The sequence below is a fragment of the Coniophora puteana genome (assembly GCF_000271625.1).
Source record: "Coniophora puteana RWD-64-598 SS2 unplaced genomic scaffold CONPUscaffold_10, whole genome shotgun sequence".
Taxonomy (NCBI): Eukaryota; Fungi; Basidiomycota; class Agaricomycetes; order Boletales; family Coniophoraceae; genus Coniophora; species Coniophora puteana.
Window position 1 is genome coordinate 2,079,630 of NW_006913062.1, and position 17,173 is coordinate 2,096,802.

At 51.9% G+C, this 17,173-nt stretch overlaps 7 protein-coding genes across 7 annotated transcripts; 6 read left to right on the plus strand and 1 right to left on the minus strand.

Moving 5' to 3' along the window:
• Positions 1-197: 197 nt before the first annotated feature.
• Positions 198-1,967, plus strand: CONPUDRAFT_145844 (DUF367-domain-containing protein; the record flags this gene model as incomplete). The annotated part of the gene is made up of 8 exons (XM_007773527.1): positions 198-472; positions 740-761; positions 817-895; positions 948-985; positions 1,039-1,145; positions 1,196-1,332; positions 1,383-1,712; positions 1,757-1,967. The coding sequence occupies 8 exons, from the start codon at positions 198-200 to the stop codon at positions 1,855-1,857; spliced, it is 1,089 nt and encodes a 362-aa protein (XP_007771717.1). The 3' UTR covers positions 1,858-1,967.
• A 28-nt stretch (positions 1,968-1,995) lies between these two features.
• On the plus strand, positions 1,996-3,404 carry CONPUDRAFT_84010 (eukaryotic translation initiation factor 2 subunit alpha). The gene is made up of 6 exons (XM_007773528.1): positions 1,996-2,126; positions 2,176-2,308; positions 2,367-2,727; positions 2,789-3,056; positions 3,107-3,196; positions 3,248-3,404. The coding sequence occupies exons 1-6, from the start codon at positions 2,034-2,036 to the stop codon at positions 3,359-3,361; spliced, it is 1,059 nt and encodes a 352-aa protein (XP_007771718.1). The 5' UTR covers positions 1,996-2,033; the 3' UTR covers positions 3,362-3,404.
• A 728-nt stretch (positions 3,405-4,132) lies between these two features.
• CONPUDRAFT_108756 (kinesin-domain-containing protein) lies at positions 4,133-7,280 on the plus strand (the record flags this gene model as incomplete). Its single annotated transcript, XM_007773529.1, has 14 exons — positions 4,133-4,284; positions 4,359-4,449; positions 4,522-4,620; positions 4,679-4,789; positions 4,844-4,947; positions 5,001-5,113; positions 5,167-5,318; positions 5,368-5,501; positions 5,550-5,602; positions 5,657-5,973; positions 6,030-6,331; positions 6,385-6,489; positions 6,554-6,631; positions 6,864-7,280. The coding sequence occupies 14 exons, from the start codon at positions 4,133-4,135 to the stop codon at positions 7,168-7,170; spliced, it is 2,118 nt and encodes a 705-aa protein (XP_007771719.1). The 3' UTR covers positions 7,171-7,280.
• CONPUDRAFT_108759 (uncharacterized protein) lies at positions 7,249-10,057 on the minus strand. The gene is made up of 2 exons (XM_007773530.1): positions 9,818-10,057; positions 7,249-9,764 (listed from the first exon to the last, which is right to left on the minus strand). The coding sequence occupies exons 1-2, from the start codon at positions 9,933-9,935 to the stop codon at positions 7,570-7,572; spliced, it is 2,313 nt and encodes a 770-aa protein (XP_007771720.1). The 5' UTR covers positions 9,936-10,057; the 3' UTR covers positions 7,249-7,569.
• A 163-nt stretch (positions 10,058-10,220) lies between these two features.
• CONPUDRAFT_145847 (mitogen activated protein kinase-like protein) lies at positions 10,221-12,012 on the plus strand. The gene is made up of 9 exons (XM_007773531.1): positions 10,221-10,355; positions 10,409-10,685; positions 10,741-10,836; positions 10,886-10,977; positions 11,046-11,170; positions 11,288-11,445; positions 11,497-11,583; positions 11,633-11,732; positions 11,781-12,012. Exons 1-9 carry the CDS (start codon positions 10,261-10,263, stop codon positions 11,831-11,833), a joined length of 1,083 nt encoding a protein of 360 aa, XP_007771721.1. The 5' UTR covers positions 10,221-10,260; the 3' UTR covers positions 11,834-12,012.
• Positions 12,013-12,065: 53 nt separating this feature from the next.
• Positions 12,066-14,481, plus strand: CONPUDRAFT_108764 (uncharacterized protein). The gene is made up of 8 exons (XM_007773532.1): positions 12,066-12,252; positions 12,306-12,430; positions 12,594-12,695; positions 12,749-12,953; positions 13,003-13,198; positions 13,380-13,688; positions 13,745-14,094; positions 14,199-14,481. The coding sequence occupies exons 1-8, from the start codon at positions 12,157-12,159 to the stop codon at positions 14,445-14,447; spliced, it is 1,632 nt and encodes a 543-aa protein (XP_007771722.1). The 5' UTR covers positions 12,066-12,156; the 3' UTR covers positions 14,448-14,481.
• A 1,866-nt stretch (positions 14,482-16,347) lies between these two features.
• On the plus strand, positions 16,348-16,641 carry CONPUDRAFT_17717 (uncharacterized protein; the record flags this gene model as incomplete). Its single annotated transcript, XM_007772881.1, has 1 exon — positions 16,348-16,641. A coding segment is annotated over one exon (294 nt), but the record flags the coding sequence as incomplete, so codon positions are not given.
• Between the last annotated feature and the right edge of the window lie 532 nt (positions 16,642-17,173).

Consider the following 17,173-nt stretch of genomic DNA (forward strand, 5'->3'; position numbering starts at 1 on the left):
GATTCATAGAAGTGATTTGTGTCCGTACCTCTCTCGTGTATCCACCACCTCATGCCATATCCCCTCCAGCACGCAGGCACCCTAGGCACATCCTTCTTGCACTCGCACGCACGTCCGCCATCGGGTCTATTAGTTGTATTACCAGCTCTTAGGATACCATACACCCCTTCCTCGTGATTACGCCTCGGGACTAGACAATGGCTTGGGCATCTGACTCGACGCTTCGCGCTTTTCTTGGGTCGTCAGCCGTATATCCAGGCCAACATAAGGTCGTAGCTGCAATAAATACAGATGAGTCAGCCCCGGAAGAAGCCAGAGAGGTGGTCACGCACGTCGGTTTCTCGAATCACCCTGGGACTGGGTGCGACGAAAACGCGGACTTTCTCGTCGAGAAGGCGGTAGTTGGCCCTGCCATTGACAACGTGCCTACCGGGCGCGCCCGTGCGGTGACCACCTGGCAGGAAGGCCTGTCGTGTGCCTGCACAAGTAGGAGGTTATAAGCGACGTATGAGAGGCAATTGAGCGACGAGCTGACCCTTATAAAAGTCTTTGTTACCGCGCTTGGGAGTGAGAGCGCGGCGAGAGGCTTTGGAGAGACAGACGGCGGTGAAGAACATGTCGGAGAAAGTCAAAGGTCTTCAAAGCCAAATTCGGCCCGAAAGGCGAGCTTTGTGTTACCGGGTTAGGGTTACCCCCTCCTTTACCTCCTCTTAAATCGCCATGGCCAAGAAACACTCAGGCGCTTCCTCATCCCGCAACCGGTCAGCAAAGAGAGGTCGTGGAAATCATAATGACCGCTCTTTTCGTGCACATCAGGATCCATTTGCAGGAGACAAGCCCGACAGTGTGGTGGAGAACGAAGAAGCAAACAGCAATGACGGCGATGCATCACCAGGTATGAATGCATTCTACTCTCTGGGCACCTCTTTGCTGACTATTGTTCAAAGAGCGAAAAGCTTGCATAGGCGTCCCCGTCGCTATGTGGGTGTGTGTCTCAACTATCTCCCGGTGGAGGTGTCTTGATTGTTACTCTCGTAGGACTTCGATCATTGTGATCCCCGACGTTGCTCAGGAAAGAGACTTGCACGTGCCGGGCTTATAAAGGAGCTTCGCATCGGATCCAAGTTTCGGGGCATTGTTGTCTCGTACGTGTCGATCTCCAAGTTCTGACATTAATCTTTACGCGAGGGCTTAGGCCAAAAGGTACACTAGTGATCAGCCCCGCGGATCGCGACATCATTGCTGCTGACGGCGTCGCTGTTGTTGAGTGCTCTTGGGCGCGTCTTGAAGAAATCCCATTCTCAAAAATAGCTAGCCCACACGAGCGTCTCCGTCCGTCAGTCCAATGATGCTGCCTTGTACGCTGCCTCATGTCTCAGCAGTGCCTTATCTCATTGCAACGAACCCTACCAACTATGGCAAACCGTGGCGACTCAACTGTGTTGAGGCCCTTGCAGCTGCCTTCTTCATTGTCGGCTTTGATGAGTATGCGAGTACGTTACTCGCCGAGTTTGGCTGGGGTCATTCATTTTGGAAGGTTAACCAGTATGGCACATTTTGCGAGCAGATTATGCCAGACCTCGTTGACTGTTGTCACAGACCATATCTTGAACGATACAAGACCTGCAAGTCGGCAGAGGAAGTAAAGGACATGCAAGAACGCATCATTGGAGAACTCGAGGAGAGCTACGAGCAGTCAAGAAAAGAAAAATGTGAGTAGATCGGTATGACGTGTTGCGTGTCTGACTTGTACTAGATGAAACGGATGACCTCCTCATGCCCAACCCAAATCATGCCAATTGGAAAACCGAAGATGAGGAGGAGGACGAGGACGAGGAAAGCGACGAGGAGAGCTAGGATCAGCCCGAGAGATTTACCATGGTTGTGTAGATTAATATTTTGTTGTACAAGTAGATAAGGGCGATCATCATAAGGTTAGGGTCCATTGATAATGAATTTGTGACTCGCGAGATGAACCGATCGCCCCTTTGCAACTTCGCGTCTAACTTTCCTCCATCCCCTGCAACAACAAAATGCGGTATTACGAACAACGCTACCCCGAGGTCGATGAACTCGTCATGGTTCAGGTTCGGCAGATCGCTGAGATGGGTGCCTATGTGAAGCTGGTCAGTCCGCGTTCTCGCTGTGGACTCGGGAGGCTAGATTTTACTGCAGCTCGAGTACGACAACATCGAGGGTATGATCCTCCTCTCCGAGCTGTCACGCAGACGTATCCGCTCCATCCAAAAACTCATCCGCGTTGGACGAAATGAGGTAGTCGTTGTTCTTCGTGTCGACAGGGAGAAGGGTATGTTGCTCCCTTGATCGCCGCCGGTGTCCATCTTATCTCGCGCTAACCCCTACAGGTTACATTGATCTCTCAAAACGTCGAGTATCACCAGAGGACATTACAAAATGCGAGGAACGCTACAACAAATCCAAGGCTGTCGCCTCCATTATGCGGCATGTTGCCTCAAAGCTACCCTCGATCGACGCCGAGACTTCGATTCCCGTCCCCTCCGAAGACCCAGCGGTCGAGAACGCGGAGAAAGAGACGAAAAAGTCGATAAGGAGGCAAAAGAAGGAGAACCCAGACGAGCCCGTCGACGACATCGTCATGGGAGGACCGAACGAGGAGGAGAAACTCGAAAAGCTGTATGAGCAGATCGCCTGGCCTCTTGGCCACAAGTACGGGCACCCGTACGACGCATTCAAGGTCGCCCTGACGTACGTGCTTTCCTTGATGCATATACGCTTCGCGATGCTCACATTGCTGCGGTACTTGTAGTGAGCAGGAGTCAGTATTCTCGTCCCTTGCTACCCCGGTACCCACATCGACGCTCTCGATCCTTACGGGCACAATTGCCCGTCGGTTGACGCCACAGCCTATCAAGCTTCGCGCTGATATTGAGCTGACTTGCTACACCCCGGCTGGTATTGACGCCATCAAGAAGGCCCTTCGTGCGGGAGAGAAAGAGAGCAACGACACTGTCCCGATCAAGGCTAAGCTCGTCGCGCCTCCCCTGTATGTGCTCAGCACAAATGCCACGGATAAGGTATGCATCATTGCGGATCTGGCAAGGCTTTCTCTCTGATGTCACACCAGTACGCGGCCGTCGACAGACTGGAGAGAGCTATCGAGTCGATACAAGCCAAGATCGAGGAGAAAGGTGGTTCGTTGGTTGTGAAGATGAAGGTAAGTTATCCCGACGCACTCGGCTTTGTGGTTTCCTAACCTAGTCTGTAGCCCAAGGCTGTCTCGGAAACCGAAGAACAAGACCTGGCCCAGCTCATGGCCAAGGCGGGACAGGAGAATGCCGAAGTCTCAGGAGACGAAGAGGAGGAGGAGGTTATTGTTTAAATCGTCTTAAGTGGGTTTGTGCCACTGTACCCGTACCATAGCGTGCCCAGATTCAGCATTATGTCTTCTGCGTGGACATGCAGATGCTTTTGTCTTTTTTGAAGGGACGCCTAGAGACAGGACCACAGCTCATGACCTGTGTAGTATCTTAAGGTGAGGAAGCAATTCGTGGTCTGAGCTGTAATGACACCACCCTCTCTGCGAACGCTAATGGGATGTTGTTTGCATGCACAAATCTCAGGAAATCCCCAATAGTAGATGTATGCTTGACCAGCTAGCTAAGTCGACCTAAGATTGCTTCCTACATATTTACCTCTTCACATTTTCAAGTCAAAGCTAAGTATCCTTAGTATGAGGGCTTGACCAAGTTCTGGTAAGGTCTTGAATCAAACGGCTAGGACTTCGTCTGAGCTGCTGAACTATTGGATCACAATGATGGGGCAAGTGATTGGGTATTTAGCTGCAATTGCGTAAGTTGTGCCCACCACTTAGCCAGGTCATGCGATTCAACTGAGAAGTTAGTCGCCAACTCTGTGAGAATTTGGGGTGTATCATAACATCAAGTCAAGCTCAGTGAGTGACAGTAAAGGGAGACGCGACGAACACGTGACTGACGCGTCGAGTTGAAAACCCGCTGTCCGTTCTTGGCCATTTCGTGTTAGCCTAGCCTCCCCGCCGGCAACGACAACGCTAACAACGCCAACGACCTAATCTCCTTCAAACAACGCTCACCACCATCCCCTCACTCAGCAACACGGACCAATACACCCTATGTCAGGCCACAAGATCAAGATTGCAGCTCGCTTGAGACCTAAAATCCCCGGCGAGATTGACGACGAGGGCATACAAGTTATTCATGCAGACACTGGCTCTAATATACGCGTTCCCAACCCTAGAGACCTCTCTCAAATATTCAACTTCCCGTCAGTATCACCTCGCCTTCCCTACAAGCCTCCTCTTGCCACAGCCCATCCGCTGAAATTTCATTCCCGTTTAGCTTTTCTTCCTGCTACGGACCGGACTCAACCCAAGGGGAGATATTTGAGAATGATGTTGCGCCCCTCATCGAGGTTGTTTATAGTGGTGTCGTACGTGGTCATATCCTTCAATACAAGTTTGGCACGCTAAAGTCCAGACGCCCAACTTTCACCCCACTCCAGACTGTCACGGTCTTTGCATATGGCGTCACGTCTTCTGGGAAAACTCATACTATGCAAGGCAACAAGTCAGAGCCTGGTATCATTCCTAGGGTCGTCCGCGTAAGAGTCACTGCTGCTATCTCAGAGAAACCACCGAGCTTGACCAAGTGCCCGATAGGAAATGTTCCACCACAAGGCTACCCTCAACAAGGCATCCGTCGACCTTGTTGTCTCTTACATGGAGATCTACAAGGACGAGTGCTACGACTTGCTTGTTCAGAGAGAAACCGTCAGCGATAAGCTTTCCGCATCTAACGAAAAGCACTTACTTAACTCTACTTAGGCCCCTAAGCTGCCTGTCCGCGAGAACGATGCAGGACAAGTATTTGTTGCAAACTTGACTTCTATACCCATCGACTCTGTCGAAGAGTTCGATTTGATATATGCGTATGTATCATGACCTCTCATATACCTCTGCCGCTAACGCACTGTCTTTGTAGGCGTGCCTCCAAACATCGTTCTGTTGGATCAACTAATTTAAACAACGCCTCCTCGCGTTCGCATGCTGTGCTCACCATTGAGGTCACCATGACGGACTCAGAAGCACACACGAGTGAGTTTAAATATCAAACGTAAAAAACTGACATTGGCTCACGTCAAAATCAGCACTAACCGGCAAGATCAACCTCGTTGATTTGGCGGGGTCCGAGAACAACAAACTCACTGGCAACGACTCCATCCGGATGGCGGAATCGGCTGCAATAAACAAGAGCTTGAGTGTACTCGGGCAAGTCGTTCATGCATTGAATCAGGGAGCTGTGAGTCCTGGTCGCATAGTCCCTAATATAACCTGACATTTTACGGTAGTCTCGGATCCCTTACAGAAACTCGAAGTTGACACGCATCCTCCAAGACGCGTTGGGCGGCTCATCCGTTGGATTGCTAATTTGTAATCTCGCGCCGGGGACCAAATTCAGACAAGACTCTCTCAACACGCTGAAGTGAGTCGCTTTTCAAAACACATTTGGACGCTGACTCAGATTTCTTAGTTTTGCTGTCCGGACGAAGAATGTCGAGAACCGGCCAGTAGTGAATGAACGAGGTATGTCTTATCGTGCGCAACCATAGGGTAGAACTTGACGCAGACGTCTTTTAGACACTAGACCACAGCCCAAACCCCATTTTGCTGCGGTACAAGCAGCTGCACCAAGACTCCCCCCTGCGGTTTTGCAGCCAAGCCAAATTTCTTCCAATAATCTGCCCGGCCCTTCGAGGGGCCGGATTTCAATCGGCGGCGCCGGCATGACTACTCGTAATGGACCACGGCCTAGTTTGGCTGGCCCACCTTCTCGAATGCCAAGAGCAAGCAACGCGTTCATGGGCAAGGGGCGCCCTTCCATCGGAGGTAGCGGTCTTGCCATGTGGGGTGAACAGCCGTCCATGCAGCTCACTGACGTCGATCTCGACGAACGGGTGAGCAAACAAAGTTTTATCCGAGCGAGCGACAGATGTTCATGGAAGCGCAACAGATAGCACGCGCTGTCGAGGCCGAAGTGGCTCGGAGACTCAAAGAGCATGAGAGGCAGCGTGAACGAGAGGAGGCGGAGAAGCGAGTCAAGGAGGAGGAGGAAGAGCAACAGCGGTTATTGCAGCAGCGGGAGTCCAGTATCACAATCAGTGATTCAGAGAGGACGTTCTCGTCCTTTGACTCGCAAGATCGACGTTCCCAGTCCATGTCCCTTCCGTCTGGCATTTTGACACCTCTACTCCGTAGTCACAGAGACCTCGATAGCCAGATGCGCTCAAGGCTCCGCGAAATGGAGGAAAGGATGTATGCTATATCCTCAATCGGCCCGCAGTTTCAGGGGCTGACACTTTGACCAGGGAAATGGGCAACAAGGAGACGAAGCTAGCCAGCGTCCAGTCTCCTTCCTCGAGGAAGAAGACCGGGCGCGCCTACGTCTCGCTGGCGCGTGCGCACTCTGAGAAGTCGGCATCCCATCCCTCGCAGGCTCCAGAGAGCGAATACTGACTTGCTGTTATCCGACTACAGGGGCGATTTACAGGTTGCGCTCGACCTGTATCGGAAGGCCGAAACATATGTTCCGGACAATATTAAGCTGAAAGAGAGGTGGATACTTTTCGTTATCAATATTTTCCTCCGCGAATTATCCTCGGTGAAGCGACAATTCTGACGCTCCTTTGTTTTTCCTCCATGTTCCGTTCCCACCTGCTACCCTATATCCACGTCTAATCCAATGGAATCGTAATCATCGTTCGTCTGCCGCATCGCGTTGGCAACATCATACATCGCTGCCTGGGTGGTATGATGATGTGACCTGGGACGGGCTATGTCGCTACAGAATACTGGAAATCGAGTGGACGATCAAAAACGGGCGCGAGTTTGTGCCGAGCCCGCGCAAAGTGCGCAAGCCGAAGTCGAAGAAGCGGAAACCCCGTATGGCTACGACGGAGGAGTCGGACTTGGACGCGCAGACAACGGAGGGAGGAGAAATAGAAATTCCCGTGGCTGGTCCCTCGGGGTTAGACCCCGTGAACGTACCCTTGAAGAGAATCGTAGAGGAAGACGAGGACTTTGAGGAGGATCAGGTAGAGTCGCTACTCAAGCGGGCGCGACACGAGGAAGGAGTAAAGGTAGAGGAAGTTTAATCAGCGTGGTGTGTTTTGTTTTCCTATGCTTTCATGACATGACGACGATAGTCGAGGTTTTCGATACTTTATATGGGACGTAAATATGCATGTTTTGTATTACTTTTAACATATATACCAACAAGTAGGCCGCAAAGGGTCTGATGATACACAAGGCGGGAAGCGTAAGTGTAAAGTTCAACATTGGAATAGTCCAATACATGCAAGCAAGATACAATTATCAGAGGCACGGCAACCTACAAAGTCGTGACTAAGAGCAAGTAGCGCTCAAGAGATACAACTGATGCACAAGTGAAAAAGATCAGAGATAAAAGTGGGTATATGCGCGTCAGGACGTACTTCTACGAGTCCTTAATTGCTTTTGAGGTGGAACAAACGAGCAGCGTAAAACGGCGGCTATTAGCCATCCATGCTGAAAAGCTCGTCGTCGTCGTCGTTGGTCACGGCGGGCCCGTTGAGTGGGCTTAGCGGGCCGTGCCCCTGCCAGTTGCGAGTGTGGCCATGGCTTACCTGGCGTGGCATACCACCACCCAGTGGTGAGCTGCCCGGCGGCGACGCTGCAGCTCCAGGACGCGATGTTGCGGCGGAGTAGGACAAACGCGAGAACATCGCCTCAAGACCTGGCGAGGATGGTGTCGGAGCTTTCGAGTTCGACATGTTGTACATATCAGGACTGGGCGCGTTCGCGATGTTGGCTGGCCACTCGCTGCCTGGGGGTGCGGGACCTGGGCCTGGACTGAGGCCTCCGGGTACGTTGGGTGAGGTAGCGGTGGTAGGCAGCGCGTGTATACGAGAGTAGCCAGCGGCGAGACCTTGAGGTAAGCTCTGGCCCGGCGCGTGGGACTGCAGAGCACGCATTGAAGGTGAGATGGTACTCGTCCGTTCTCCATCGCCATCCCCGCCGAAACCGTTTGAAATAGGACGCCCAGACACAGAGCGTTGCATTCCCATGGGCTTGCCATACCCCGCGCTGAGGTATGAATCCGCATGGTGGTTATCGAGAGGCGGATGTGTGCCGAGGGAGCTAGTGCGCGGAGGGGAGAAGGCATCCACACCTGCACCGGGTCCGGGCCCAGAGGCGGTGAGAGCGCTGATAGGTTGTAGTCCCTGCGAAAGCCCTGGTGGAGGGTGCAGGCCACTAGCAGAGCGACCGAGATTAGAGCTTGGACGTTGAGGGCCCATCTTTGAATAGTAGTGGTGCAGATTAGGCAAGAAGGCAGCTGAAGCATTCGATGGTGCAAGAAGGGAGGGGGAGGGACCGTCATCGAGGAAGGAGCGTCCACCAAACCCGCCATTCGATTTGAAGGAAGATGGGGTACCGTTGCCAATGCCAAGTCCATTGACCCCAAGGTGACCATGTGTATCAGGAGAACCTGGAAGCCCGTTGGTTTTGTCCGACCAAATGGAGTTGATATCGCCCAACAATGAGGCGGCGGGAACGGATCGCGAGTAGCGATGGGCTGCGCTGTCGGGGGTCGCACGATTGGCTGCATAGGCGGCATCGGCACCAGGGACGACAGGACGACCGGAGGTGGTACGGGACATGCGCCTGGAGCGCTCCTCGGGAGTGAGGAGGTCGGTGAGGGAGCTGGGAATGAACTCTTCAAAGTCCTCGCCGACGGCGTCGGTGTCCAGTGCACTGCCGTTAAGAGCGACGCCTGCGCGACTCTGGACTTGAGGAGGGATAGGGCCGAGATCGGTGTTCCATGGGAGCGATTGAGCGAGGCCGGCGCGGGTCTTGAAGTCAGAAAAGGATAGATCGCCAGAGTCATTCTGGGGAAAGACTGAGCGATTACCCGGTGCAGAGAGCGGGGAAGTGATATGGCGAGCTGGTGAGGTACCAGGGGAGAGATTTTGTGAGCGGGCTGCGGGAGAAGAGCGGGGAGGAGACCCGATGGGACCGAGGTCTGCTGCGGCATCGGATGGGTTGCGAGAGATGCCCAAGTGGCGAGGAGGCGTTGGGGAATGAACGGGAAGTGTGGGAGGAGAGCCCTCTGGTTTGGGCTGCTCTGGTTGGTCATGCTGTTTGAAAGATTCGTCCTGATCGGCTAGCTGGGCGGAGGTATCGTCAGGGGAAGTGGGGGACGCGACCTTGGCATGTACAGGAACTGAGGACAGCTGATCATCTGGGAGACCAAAGGAAGCAAAGTCGCTATCCTTGAGAGGAGGAGCAGGGGCGGAAGGGGAGACGGTGGCCTTGAGAGGCATATTGAGGACTCTAGTAGGTGCAGTTGATCCGGAGAGGAGGCCGGTACGCCCTTTGGCAGAGACATCGGCCGAGGCGGAAGACTGATGACCATCCTTTTTGCTCCTGGAAGACTTTGGTTCACGGCCTGGACCTCCTGCGGACGACGCTCCATTGTTGGCGAGTTGTGCAGACTTCTTGTTCTTCCTATCCATAGCCATGCTCTGACCTGGAAGGATGTGGGCGAGAGCGCACTTGTGACCGAACTTGCAGTTTCCCTTGATGAACCAGGTGCAGACGTCCTTGGGCTGGCCACGCTCATGGATACTATGAGAGAAGGGGCAGGCAGCTCCTGCTGTACAAGAACCGACTTTGAAAAATTTGCAGGGGACATGGGAGAGATCCTTGGCTGAAGGAGATCGGGTTGGGTTGGACAGTCAGAAAGGATGGAAGAGTACGCACACTTTGAAGAAGACTGCTTTGATTTATGGCCCTTGTCTTTTTCACGGTCAAACTCTCTAAAATCGTCCTCGTCCATGTCTGCTGCACTGGCAGCATCGTTCTTTTCTGTAGCTGGCATTATCGGGCTGATAAGATGATAGCGATAAAGGCAAATATGAGATTAGGATGGGTGTGGATGGTGGTGGTGAGCGACAAAGAGAGGAAGGCAGGGGAAGGGAGAGCGGATGGACTGGGAGGAGGAGGACTGGGAAGACGACCGATTCGAGAGTCCGAGGTGTTGCTGGCTGATAAACTGATAATAATTATTTACATCATTAATTTAGTGCTGCAATGATGATCAGTTGTAATAGTCCCGCTATTGTCAGAGCCGACATATCCTGATTCCTCTTTCTCCTCCCGTCCACCCAACATCACCCCCTTCCTCCTCCTCCTCCTCGACACCCATGTCGTCCCTCGAGAGCAGGTCCGACAGCTTCGACGTGGGTACATCCTACCAGATCCTCGACGTCATCGGAGAGGGTGCTTATGGCGTCGTCTGGTATGTTTCTCTCACTCCCCAATGTCTCCGCTCGTCTGATCACCTATATACAGCTCGGCCGTCCATATCCCCACCCAGCGCAAAGTAGCAATCAAGCGCATCACCCCTTTCGACCACTCCATGTTCTGTCTCCGCACCCTCCGCGAGATCAAGCTCCTCCGTCACTTCCGTCACGAGAACATCATATCCATCCTCGAAATCCTCCAGCCACCTAGCTATGAACAGTTCAAACAAGTCTACCTCGTCCAGGAGCTCATGGAGACAGATCTACATCGCGTCATCCGCACACAGAAACTCAGCGACGACCACTGCCAATACTTCATTTACCAGGTCTGTCCTGCACGCCACTCCCTTCTCATCTATCGTCTCAAACTCTTCTTCTCAGACCCTCCGCGCACTCAAAGCCCTCCATTCAGCAGATGTTCTCCACCGTGATCTCAAGCCATCAAACCTACTGCTCAACGCCAACTGCGACTTAAAGGTCTCTTCCAACTAATCACTCCTCACCGCACTCGACTAAACCTATATAGGTCTGTGACTTTGGCCTCGCCCGTTCGGCACGCCCACCTCCAAACGTCGCCAACGATAGCAGTACATTCATGACAGAATATGTCGCTACCAGGTACGCCAAACCCCGTCGTTCATTCCGAGTCCCAACACTGACAATTGCCATCTATTTGACGTGTCAAGGTGGTACCGAGCACCGGAAGTCATGCTCACCTTCAAGGAGTATACGCGCGCCATCGACCTCTGGAGCGTTGGGTGTGTTCTGGCAGAGATGCTCAGCGGCAAGCCTCTCTTCCCTGGTCGTGACTGTACGCGTTCCATACGTCTTCCAGCAGACTTGACCTGACCTCCGCCAATGATTGCTTTTGCGTATAGGTACGTGTCCGACAGCCACATATTTCCATCTCACGTCTGACACGGCCTAGACCACGACCAGCTCTCGATTATCCTAGACATCCTCGGCACGCCCTCGATAGACGATTTCTACGACATATCCTCGCCCCGATCACGCGAATATATTCGTGCCCTCCCTTTCCGTAGAAAGCGCCCATTCTCGACGCTCTTCCCAGAGGCGAATCCACAGGTGAGTAAAGCCATAAATCTCATGGACTCTTGATCTCATTATAATGCACAGGCAATCGACTTCCTGGAGAAGTGCCTGACATTCAGCCCTAAACGGAGAATAACGGTTGTAGAAGCACTCCAGCATCCATACTTTGAGGTTCGCTCTACGTCTTCTTCTATGTAGCCCTTTCAAGCGTGTTCAATAGCCGTATCACGATCCCGACGACGAGCCTGGAGCGGACCCAATTGACCCGTCATTCTTCGACTTTGACAACGGGACGCCACTGGAGACGGAGGAGCTCAAGGGTGGGTGACAATTGGTTATGCCTTGGCTGCTTGCTGATCGTCTTGCAGGTCTGATCTACGAGGAAGTGAGGAGGGTTGTGGACGTTCCAATGGAAGAATAATTGAAAGCTCTGGAAGCTCAATGTATTAATATAGGTTACCTAGCTGCATCATCGGATATAGATTTTACGGATACTAGTGGAGTGACCTTGGACTAATAGACGGAACGCGGGGAATTGTTCCATATCTGTAACCCCGTTTCTACTCTTGTCCTCCACTCCGTCCTCGCGACAATGACACTACCCATGACAATGGCCCATTCTCCTCGCCCTTTTGTTCTCGCACATGTGTTAGGCTGCGCTTGCCTGCCGTTCATCTAAGTACCTTCCAGCAGGTTAATGCCCTACCACTTCGCCACTGAGCGACCTCCTACCTCGGCCCCTTCATGCCTTTGCCCCTCAAGATCGAGCTGGAAACTTGGGCAGACGCTCTGCGAGCCTACGATGCTCAAGACTACGAGGGAGCGCTTGAGCTGTTTCTTGTATGTCGTCCCCACTCCTGCATTTCAATATCTAACCCGTCTTCATTCCACAGCGCATCGCCCAGTCGTCCAAAGTATTCACGAACATGGGCCTCATCTATGCTGCCATCGGTCGTCACGAGGCCGCCATAGAGCAGTATGCAGCCGCGACTGCTCTTGACCCTTACCTTGCAATTGCGTGAGTCCTGGAAATTCAATCAAGTCTCTATTTGCAGCATGCTGGCACGCGCAGCCAAACCCACGAGGCGGGACATATGGTTGTCGTTCAGCCGTCGCATGTTACGCAGCTCTCATTTCACTCCATCCCCTTTACATCATACATCATTGACACCTGCGCTTAGTTATTTTCAATCCGGCGTGTCCAACTTCGCACTCGCACGTTACGACTTCGCGCTCCGTGATTTCGAAGACACCTTTCTGTACCTTCGCGGGAACCGGGAGATGTACGTTCTTTCTTGTCCCATGTCCTGCTCAGCGGGTCTCATCACATTCCCAGAGATTATAAACAGCTCGGGCTTGGTTTCAAACTCTTCTCCTGTGAAGTCCTTTTCAATCGCGGACTCGCGAAACTCTGCATCGGAGCTAAACAAGACGGACTCTCGGACCTTCGCGATGCTGCTAGGAGCAAGGTCGTAGCTAAACATGCTATCATCGATGAAGCCGTTCGCAATGGTAGCGAAGGCCATGCAGTTTTTGCCGTGGTATGGTTATTCCTTTTTGATCAGTGCGCAGAAAACTGAATCAATTTAGCCTATTGGCACAATATACAGGCCCTCGCAGGTCCAGCTGGCGAATTCGACGACTAAGGATTATATAGGCGAGGCTGAACTTATCGCTGCGGCAGAGACAAAGGACGCGTGCACCGAGTTCTCAGGCATCCAACGCATGAAAACCGTGCAGGGTGAGGAAGGCTCATCCCTCGGACGCTCTTTGACTATGCCTACCAGTATGTTTTTGTTCGATATGCCAGTTCGCCTCCCTGACAATGTCGTCAGAATCGAGCCCTCGCGCGCTCAAGTCTCCAAGTCGAGCAAACACTACCGCCACCGCACGTTTAACAGGACACAACCGGTTCCCGTCACTAACCAACGTCTTCTCGCGGCCCTCCCAACCTATCTCTCAGCAAGCCTGGGCTGAGCCCTCGCACGCAACGTCTACGTCGCCCGCACCTCGTTTACATAACGGTATTTCCGCTGGCGGGATACTCAACCTGTTAATGCCTTCTCCAAATATACCACAATCAAGGGTAGTCGCCACCCCACATACCCGCAAAACGGATCTGAGCCGCGGAATGAGTGCAAGAAAAGCCTCCTCTCCACAGCTTGCAAGCCCAATTGCCCGACGTCAACGTCAGCTGCAGAAGCCCAAGCCGCTAGTGCTCCCAGCTCCCAATGTTCCCTCATCCCATCAACCCGAGTCATCACCCAATCATCAATGTATGTATCCCCCCACTATCTTGCATTTGCGATCAACGAACATACAGTGCCGACAGACTTCTTGGACGATTACCTCAATACCTTCAATGAACTATCCGATGATTTACGCGAGTTTATTCTCGAGCCGGCCTCAACGCACGAACCGCACGATTCTAGCTCAAATGATGACGTCAACTTGGCGGAAAACCACACTCGACCTCGATACTTCGATGATCCCCACTCGCAACGTAAAGTATCACCTGTTCAAACACAGGGTTTAGTCTTACCCAGTAGTGCTACTCTCACTCAACCATCAAGTCCGAGAAAGGTTGTGCGTCAACGTGAGCAGAGGGTGATGCATGAAGACGAGGAAGGATATGGGACAGGATCAGACGAGGAGTGGCAGATGAGCATCATCAAGACCAAAGTACGTCAGCTTCACCCAATTCCTTGTCGACTGCTAGTATTCTAAGACCATAATCTTCCTACTTCCTTCCCCATCTGCGGCAATTATCCAAATGTGCATTGCAGCTGCACTATCAAGGCGATGTCCGCGGCATGATTATCTCCCCGACGACACCGTGGCGTGAGTTTGTCACCCGTGTGACTTGCAAGTTCGGTACTAGCTCTTCGGGACTGAAGTTGAGGTTCAAGGATGAGGACGGTGTTGAGGTGTCTTTATATGATGACTCGGACTTTGCCCTAGCCATTGCAACAGCGCACGCAGTCGCTCTTGGAAGGCGAGAGGGCCGACTTGAAGTCTGGTGCACAGATATTTAACTAGCCTTAGTCACTGCTCGTTCTTATTTGTTTGATACAACGGGGCGGCAGGCGGCTTTCTTGACGACGTGCTAGACAATACAGTCTGTACCGAAACTGTGCTATGAGACTAAAGCCATCGGACGGGGAGTTTTTGGGTAGGCTATCACTCGTGCGGATCACTAGGCGCGCGCGGGAGGGCAAAGACGTCCATACCCGAAAACTGTATCTAGTATGTTGCGGCGGGGTAAACACATGATTTGCGTACGTGATGAAGGGACGGGAGGAGACAAGAATCAGGATATACAGTCATTTGCATTCCAACCCGGAAAACGCGCGTCTCGCGTACTGTTTGTTCCGCGCAAATTTATACCCGATTTGGCTTGTGGTCACACGCGATCACAGTGTGACTGCCTGTTACTGCTGTGCGCGTTTCCAGGTGTTTCCCCCTCCATCTATGCTGCCCGCAGTCTTGTGGATCTCCTTGTGGGAGAATGCAGCACCCCGGAGGGGTTGTAAAACTGTTGAATCAATACATGAATATTCCTTCTTCGAAAAGGTGCACTTAGAGTTTGTCAAGATAGATGCCTGAGTGAGTATGGACTCATGTTACTTAATATAACATATTTGACATTTCAGTTGACGAAATCTGTGCATGTCCGGAGGCCTGAGGCCAGGAATTGGACTCGGTCAATACTGCCTGTCTTCTGATAGTGAGAAATCATTTCGTAGACGTTGCAGAAGAGGATCTAAGTGCCGGTTCGGGCAACAATCTGAGGCTCCTTGACAGGCACAGTGTTTTATTCGTCCAAAAACCACTCAGTCATTTGTGGTATATTTCCGAGCTGATCTGAGGCGACAAGACTTAGGTATTGTGGTGAGATAGATTGGCATCACTATACTCGAACTTTATCAACTCTATTAAACAAAACTCTCTAGCGCGGGTTGTGTTACAGTACTTGTGTCGACTGCGAGGCACAACAGCAGCGTCTGTAAAGCTGAAGTCACGTCGGAGTATCAACAGCTCGCGCGTGACTACCATATATGGCTAAGCTTTGTCCAGAACAAACACACCGCGAGACGCGCGTTTTCCGGGTTGGAATGCAAATGACTGTATTGGCTTTGACAGTAACGGCATTGCAGCTGCAATTGATTGATGTACTGTACCTTTTCGACCATAGGCTCGCAGGTGGCGTGGGATTTCTGCTTACCCCATCCGGACTGTCCACCATGTGTGGCTCGGGGGCCCAGAGCAGGGGTGGACACCAAGCTCGCGGAGCAGGGGTACTGTGATCCCACGCCAGGATACACACCCATGTCAGGATGCACACTAATTTTTTTTAGACTCCCGTTGCACCAAACTGCCAGGCACATGTTACGATAATTATCTGTGGGTAGTATAGCTTTGCCTCATAAATCCAGGGCTCATAAAAACTTCACGATCCAAAACTGTAAGCTCAAAAAGCGAAAATTGTGGTAGTAATGAATTTTTTTCTGTCTTGGATGGCTGTGTATGGCTTAGAGGGCATTGTTAGAGCAATAAGTAAAATGGCCTATGAATGGGAGGCATATCACGTTTACACTGAGCTTGGATCGGGGAGGATCGGGGGAATAGGACACATACAAAAAAAAAAAGGACACGATACTCTGTAGGGAGCTTAGCCTGGATGATATCTAATCTTATCTTGGCTTATCAATGTGTGTGACATCAGATCCGGTGCTCCGGACCTGTCAACCGGTGGTCAGCTGCAGCACCCGAACTTTGCCCGAAGAGCCGGCAAATTTTGCTTGTATCTGGCCACCGTCTCTGCAACACCTCGCAGTCCCTACTATGGTCGGAAAAGCGCTCTCCGAGGAACTCAAAAGCAGGTTGAAGACAGAGAAGAATGCAATGTTGGTGATGAGAGCAGTGGAAAAGTACCGGGAGGAGCTCAAGAAAGAAGGGACAGGAGAGCGTCGTATGGGCTTTAGAAAAGTATGCATTGCAGTCGAAAAGGATTATCTTAACGAGACAGGTGAACATGTTACAATCAACCCAAAAACTGTCTGCTCGCGCTACAATGGGACACCCAGCCTTCACGAAACAAGAGCCAATCAATCACTCATCACGCCAGAAGAGGACAAGGTCATCATAGACACGCTTAATGAGTGTGCTCGACAAGGCTTCCCATGGACTCATGCCAGACTCGCTGAGATCGCTAACAACATTGTCCGCACTCGTGACTCAAGCTCGGTTAGGGTTAGGGTGGTAGCTTGCCACGACGAGCGAAGCGAGGAGGGGTAAGCGTAAGGAAGAGAAGTTGAAACTTGGTCAACAGGCTGAGGTATTTCCTCAGCAACCTGTTTCGTATATATACTCTTCAGGACCAATTAAGTTTCGAGGTGGAGTACCATCGGATGTCTGTAGAGAGGCGGGAGACGCCTCTACGGGTGCATCCAAATGACATCATTGTATAGGAATAGATGTTAGTAAGCGTTTCAGCTATACTTAGCATGCTTGATGACTGATGTGAATGCCGAAGCCGATGCGATCGCATCGGGATTACCTTAAATGATATAATCGTCCCACAGTGGGAAAATAACCTATAAATAGGTGTTTCATGTAAAAATACCTGAAACTTCTCACGCCCTAAGAATAGTCAGTTCCACGTGACTAATAAGCGCTCGGGATTAGCCGGGCGTCTATCTCCTACGTTCTAGAAGGTTCCCGGTTAAGGTTCTACGTGCTAGGGTTCTCGGTTAGAGTT

What these genes read in the sequence shown, in the direction of transcription:
- CONPUDRAFT_84010 (XM_007773528.1), top strand. Translation starts at nt 2,034, where the DNA reads ATGCGGTATTACGAACAACGCTACCCCGAGGTCGATGAACTCGTCATG. An exon ending in TCGTGTCGACAGGGAGAAGG is followed by an intron (nt 2,309 to 2,366) that starts GTATGTTGCTCC and finishes TAACCCCTACAG; the next exon opens with GTTACATTGATCTCTCAAAA. An exon ending in GCATTCAAGGTCGCCCTGAC is followed by an intron (nt 2,728 to 2,788) that starts GTACGTGCTTTC and finishes CGGTACTTGTAG; the next exon opens with TGAGCAGGAGTCAGTATTCT.
- CONPUDRAFT_108759 (XM_007773530.1), bottom strand. Translation starts at nt 9,935, where the DNA reads ATGCCAGCTACAGAAAAGAACGATGCTGCCAGTGCAGCAGACATGGAC. An exon ending in AAAGCAGTCTTCTTCAAAGT is followed by an intron (nt 9,765 to 9,817) that starts GTGCGTACTCTT and finishes GATCTCCTTCAG; the next exon opens with CCAAGGATCTCTCCCATGTC.
- CONPUDRAFT_145847 (XM_007773531.1), top strand. Translation starts at nt 10,261, where the DNA reads ATGTCGTCCCTCGAGAGCAGGTCCGACAGCTTCGACGTGGGTACATCC. An exon ending in TCCCAGAGGCGAATCCACAG is followed by an intron (nt 11,446 to 11,496) that starts GTGAGTAAAGCC and finishes TATAATGCACAG; the next exon opens with GCAATCGACTTCCTGGAGAA. An exon ending in TCCAGCATCCATACTTTGAG is followed by an intron (nt 11,584 to 11,632) that starts GTTCGCTCTACG and finishes CGTGTTCAATAG; the next exon opens with CCGTATCACGATCCCGACGA.
- CONPUDRAFT_108764 (XM_007773532.1), top strand. Translation starts at nt 12,157, where the DNA reads ATGCCTTTGCCCCTCAAGATCGAGCTGGAAACTTGGGCAGACGCTCTG. An exon ending in GAGCGCTTGAGCTGTTTCTT is followed by an intron (nt 12,253 to 12,305) that starts GTATGTCGTCCC and finishes TTCATTCCACAG; the next exon opens with CGCATCGCCCAGTCGTCCAA. An exon ending in CTTCGCGGGAACCGGGAGAT is followed by an intron (nt 12,696 to 12,748) that starts GTACGTTCTTTC and finishes TCACATTCCCAG; the next exon opens with AGATTATAAACAGCTCGGGC.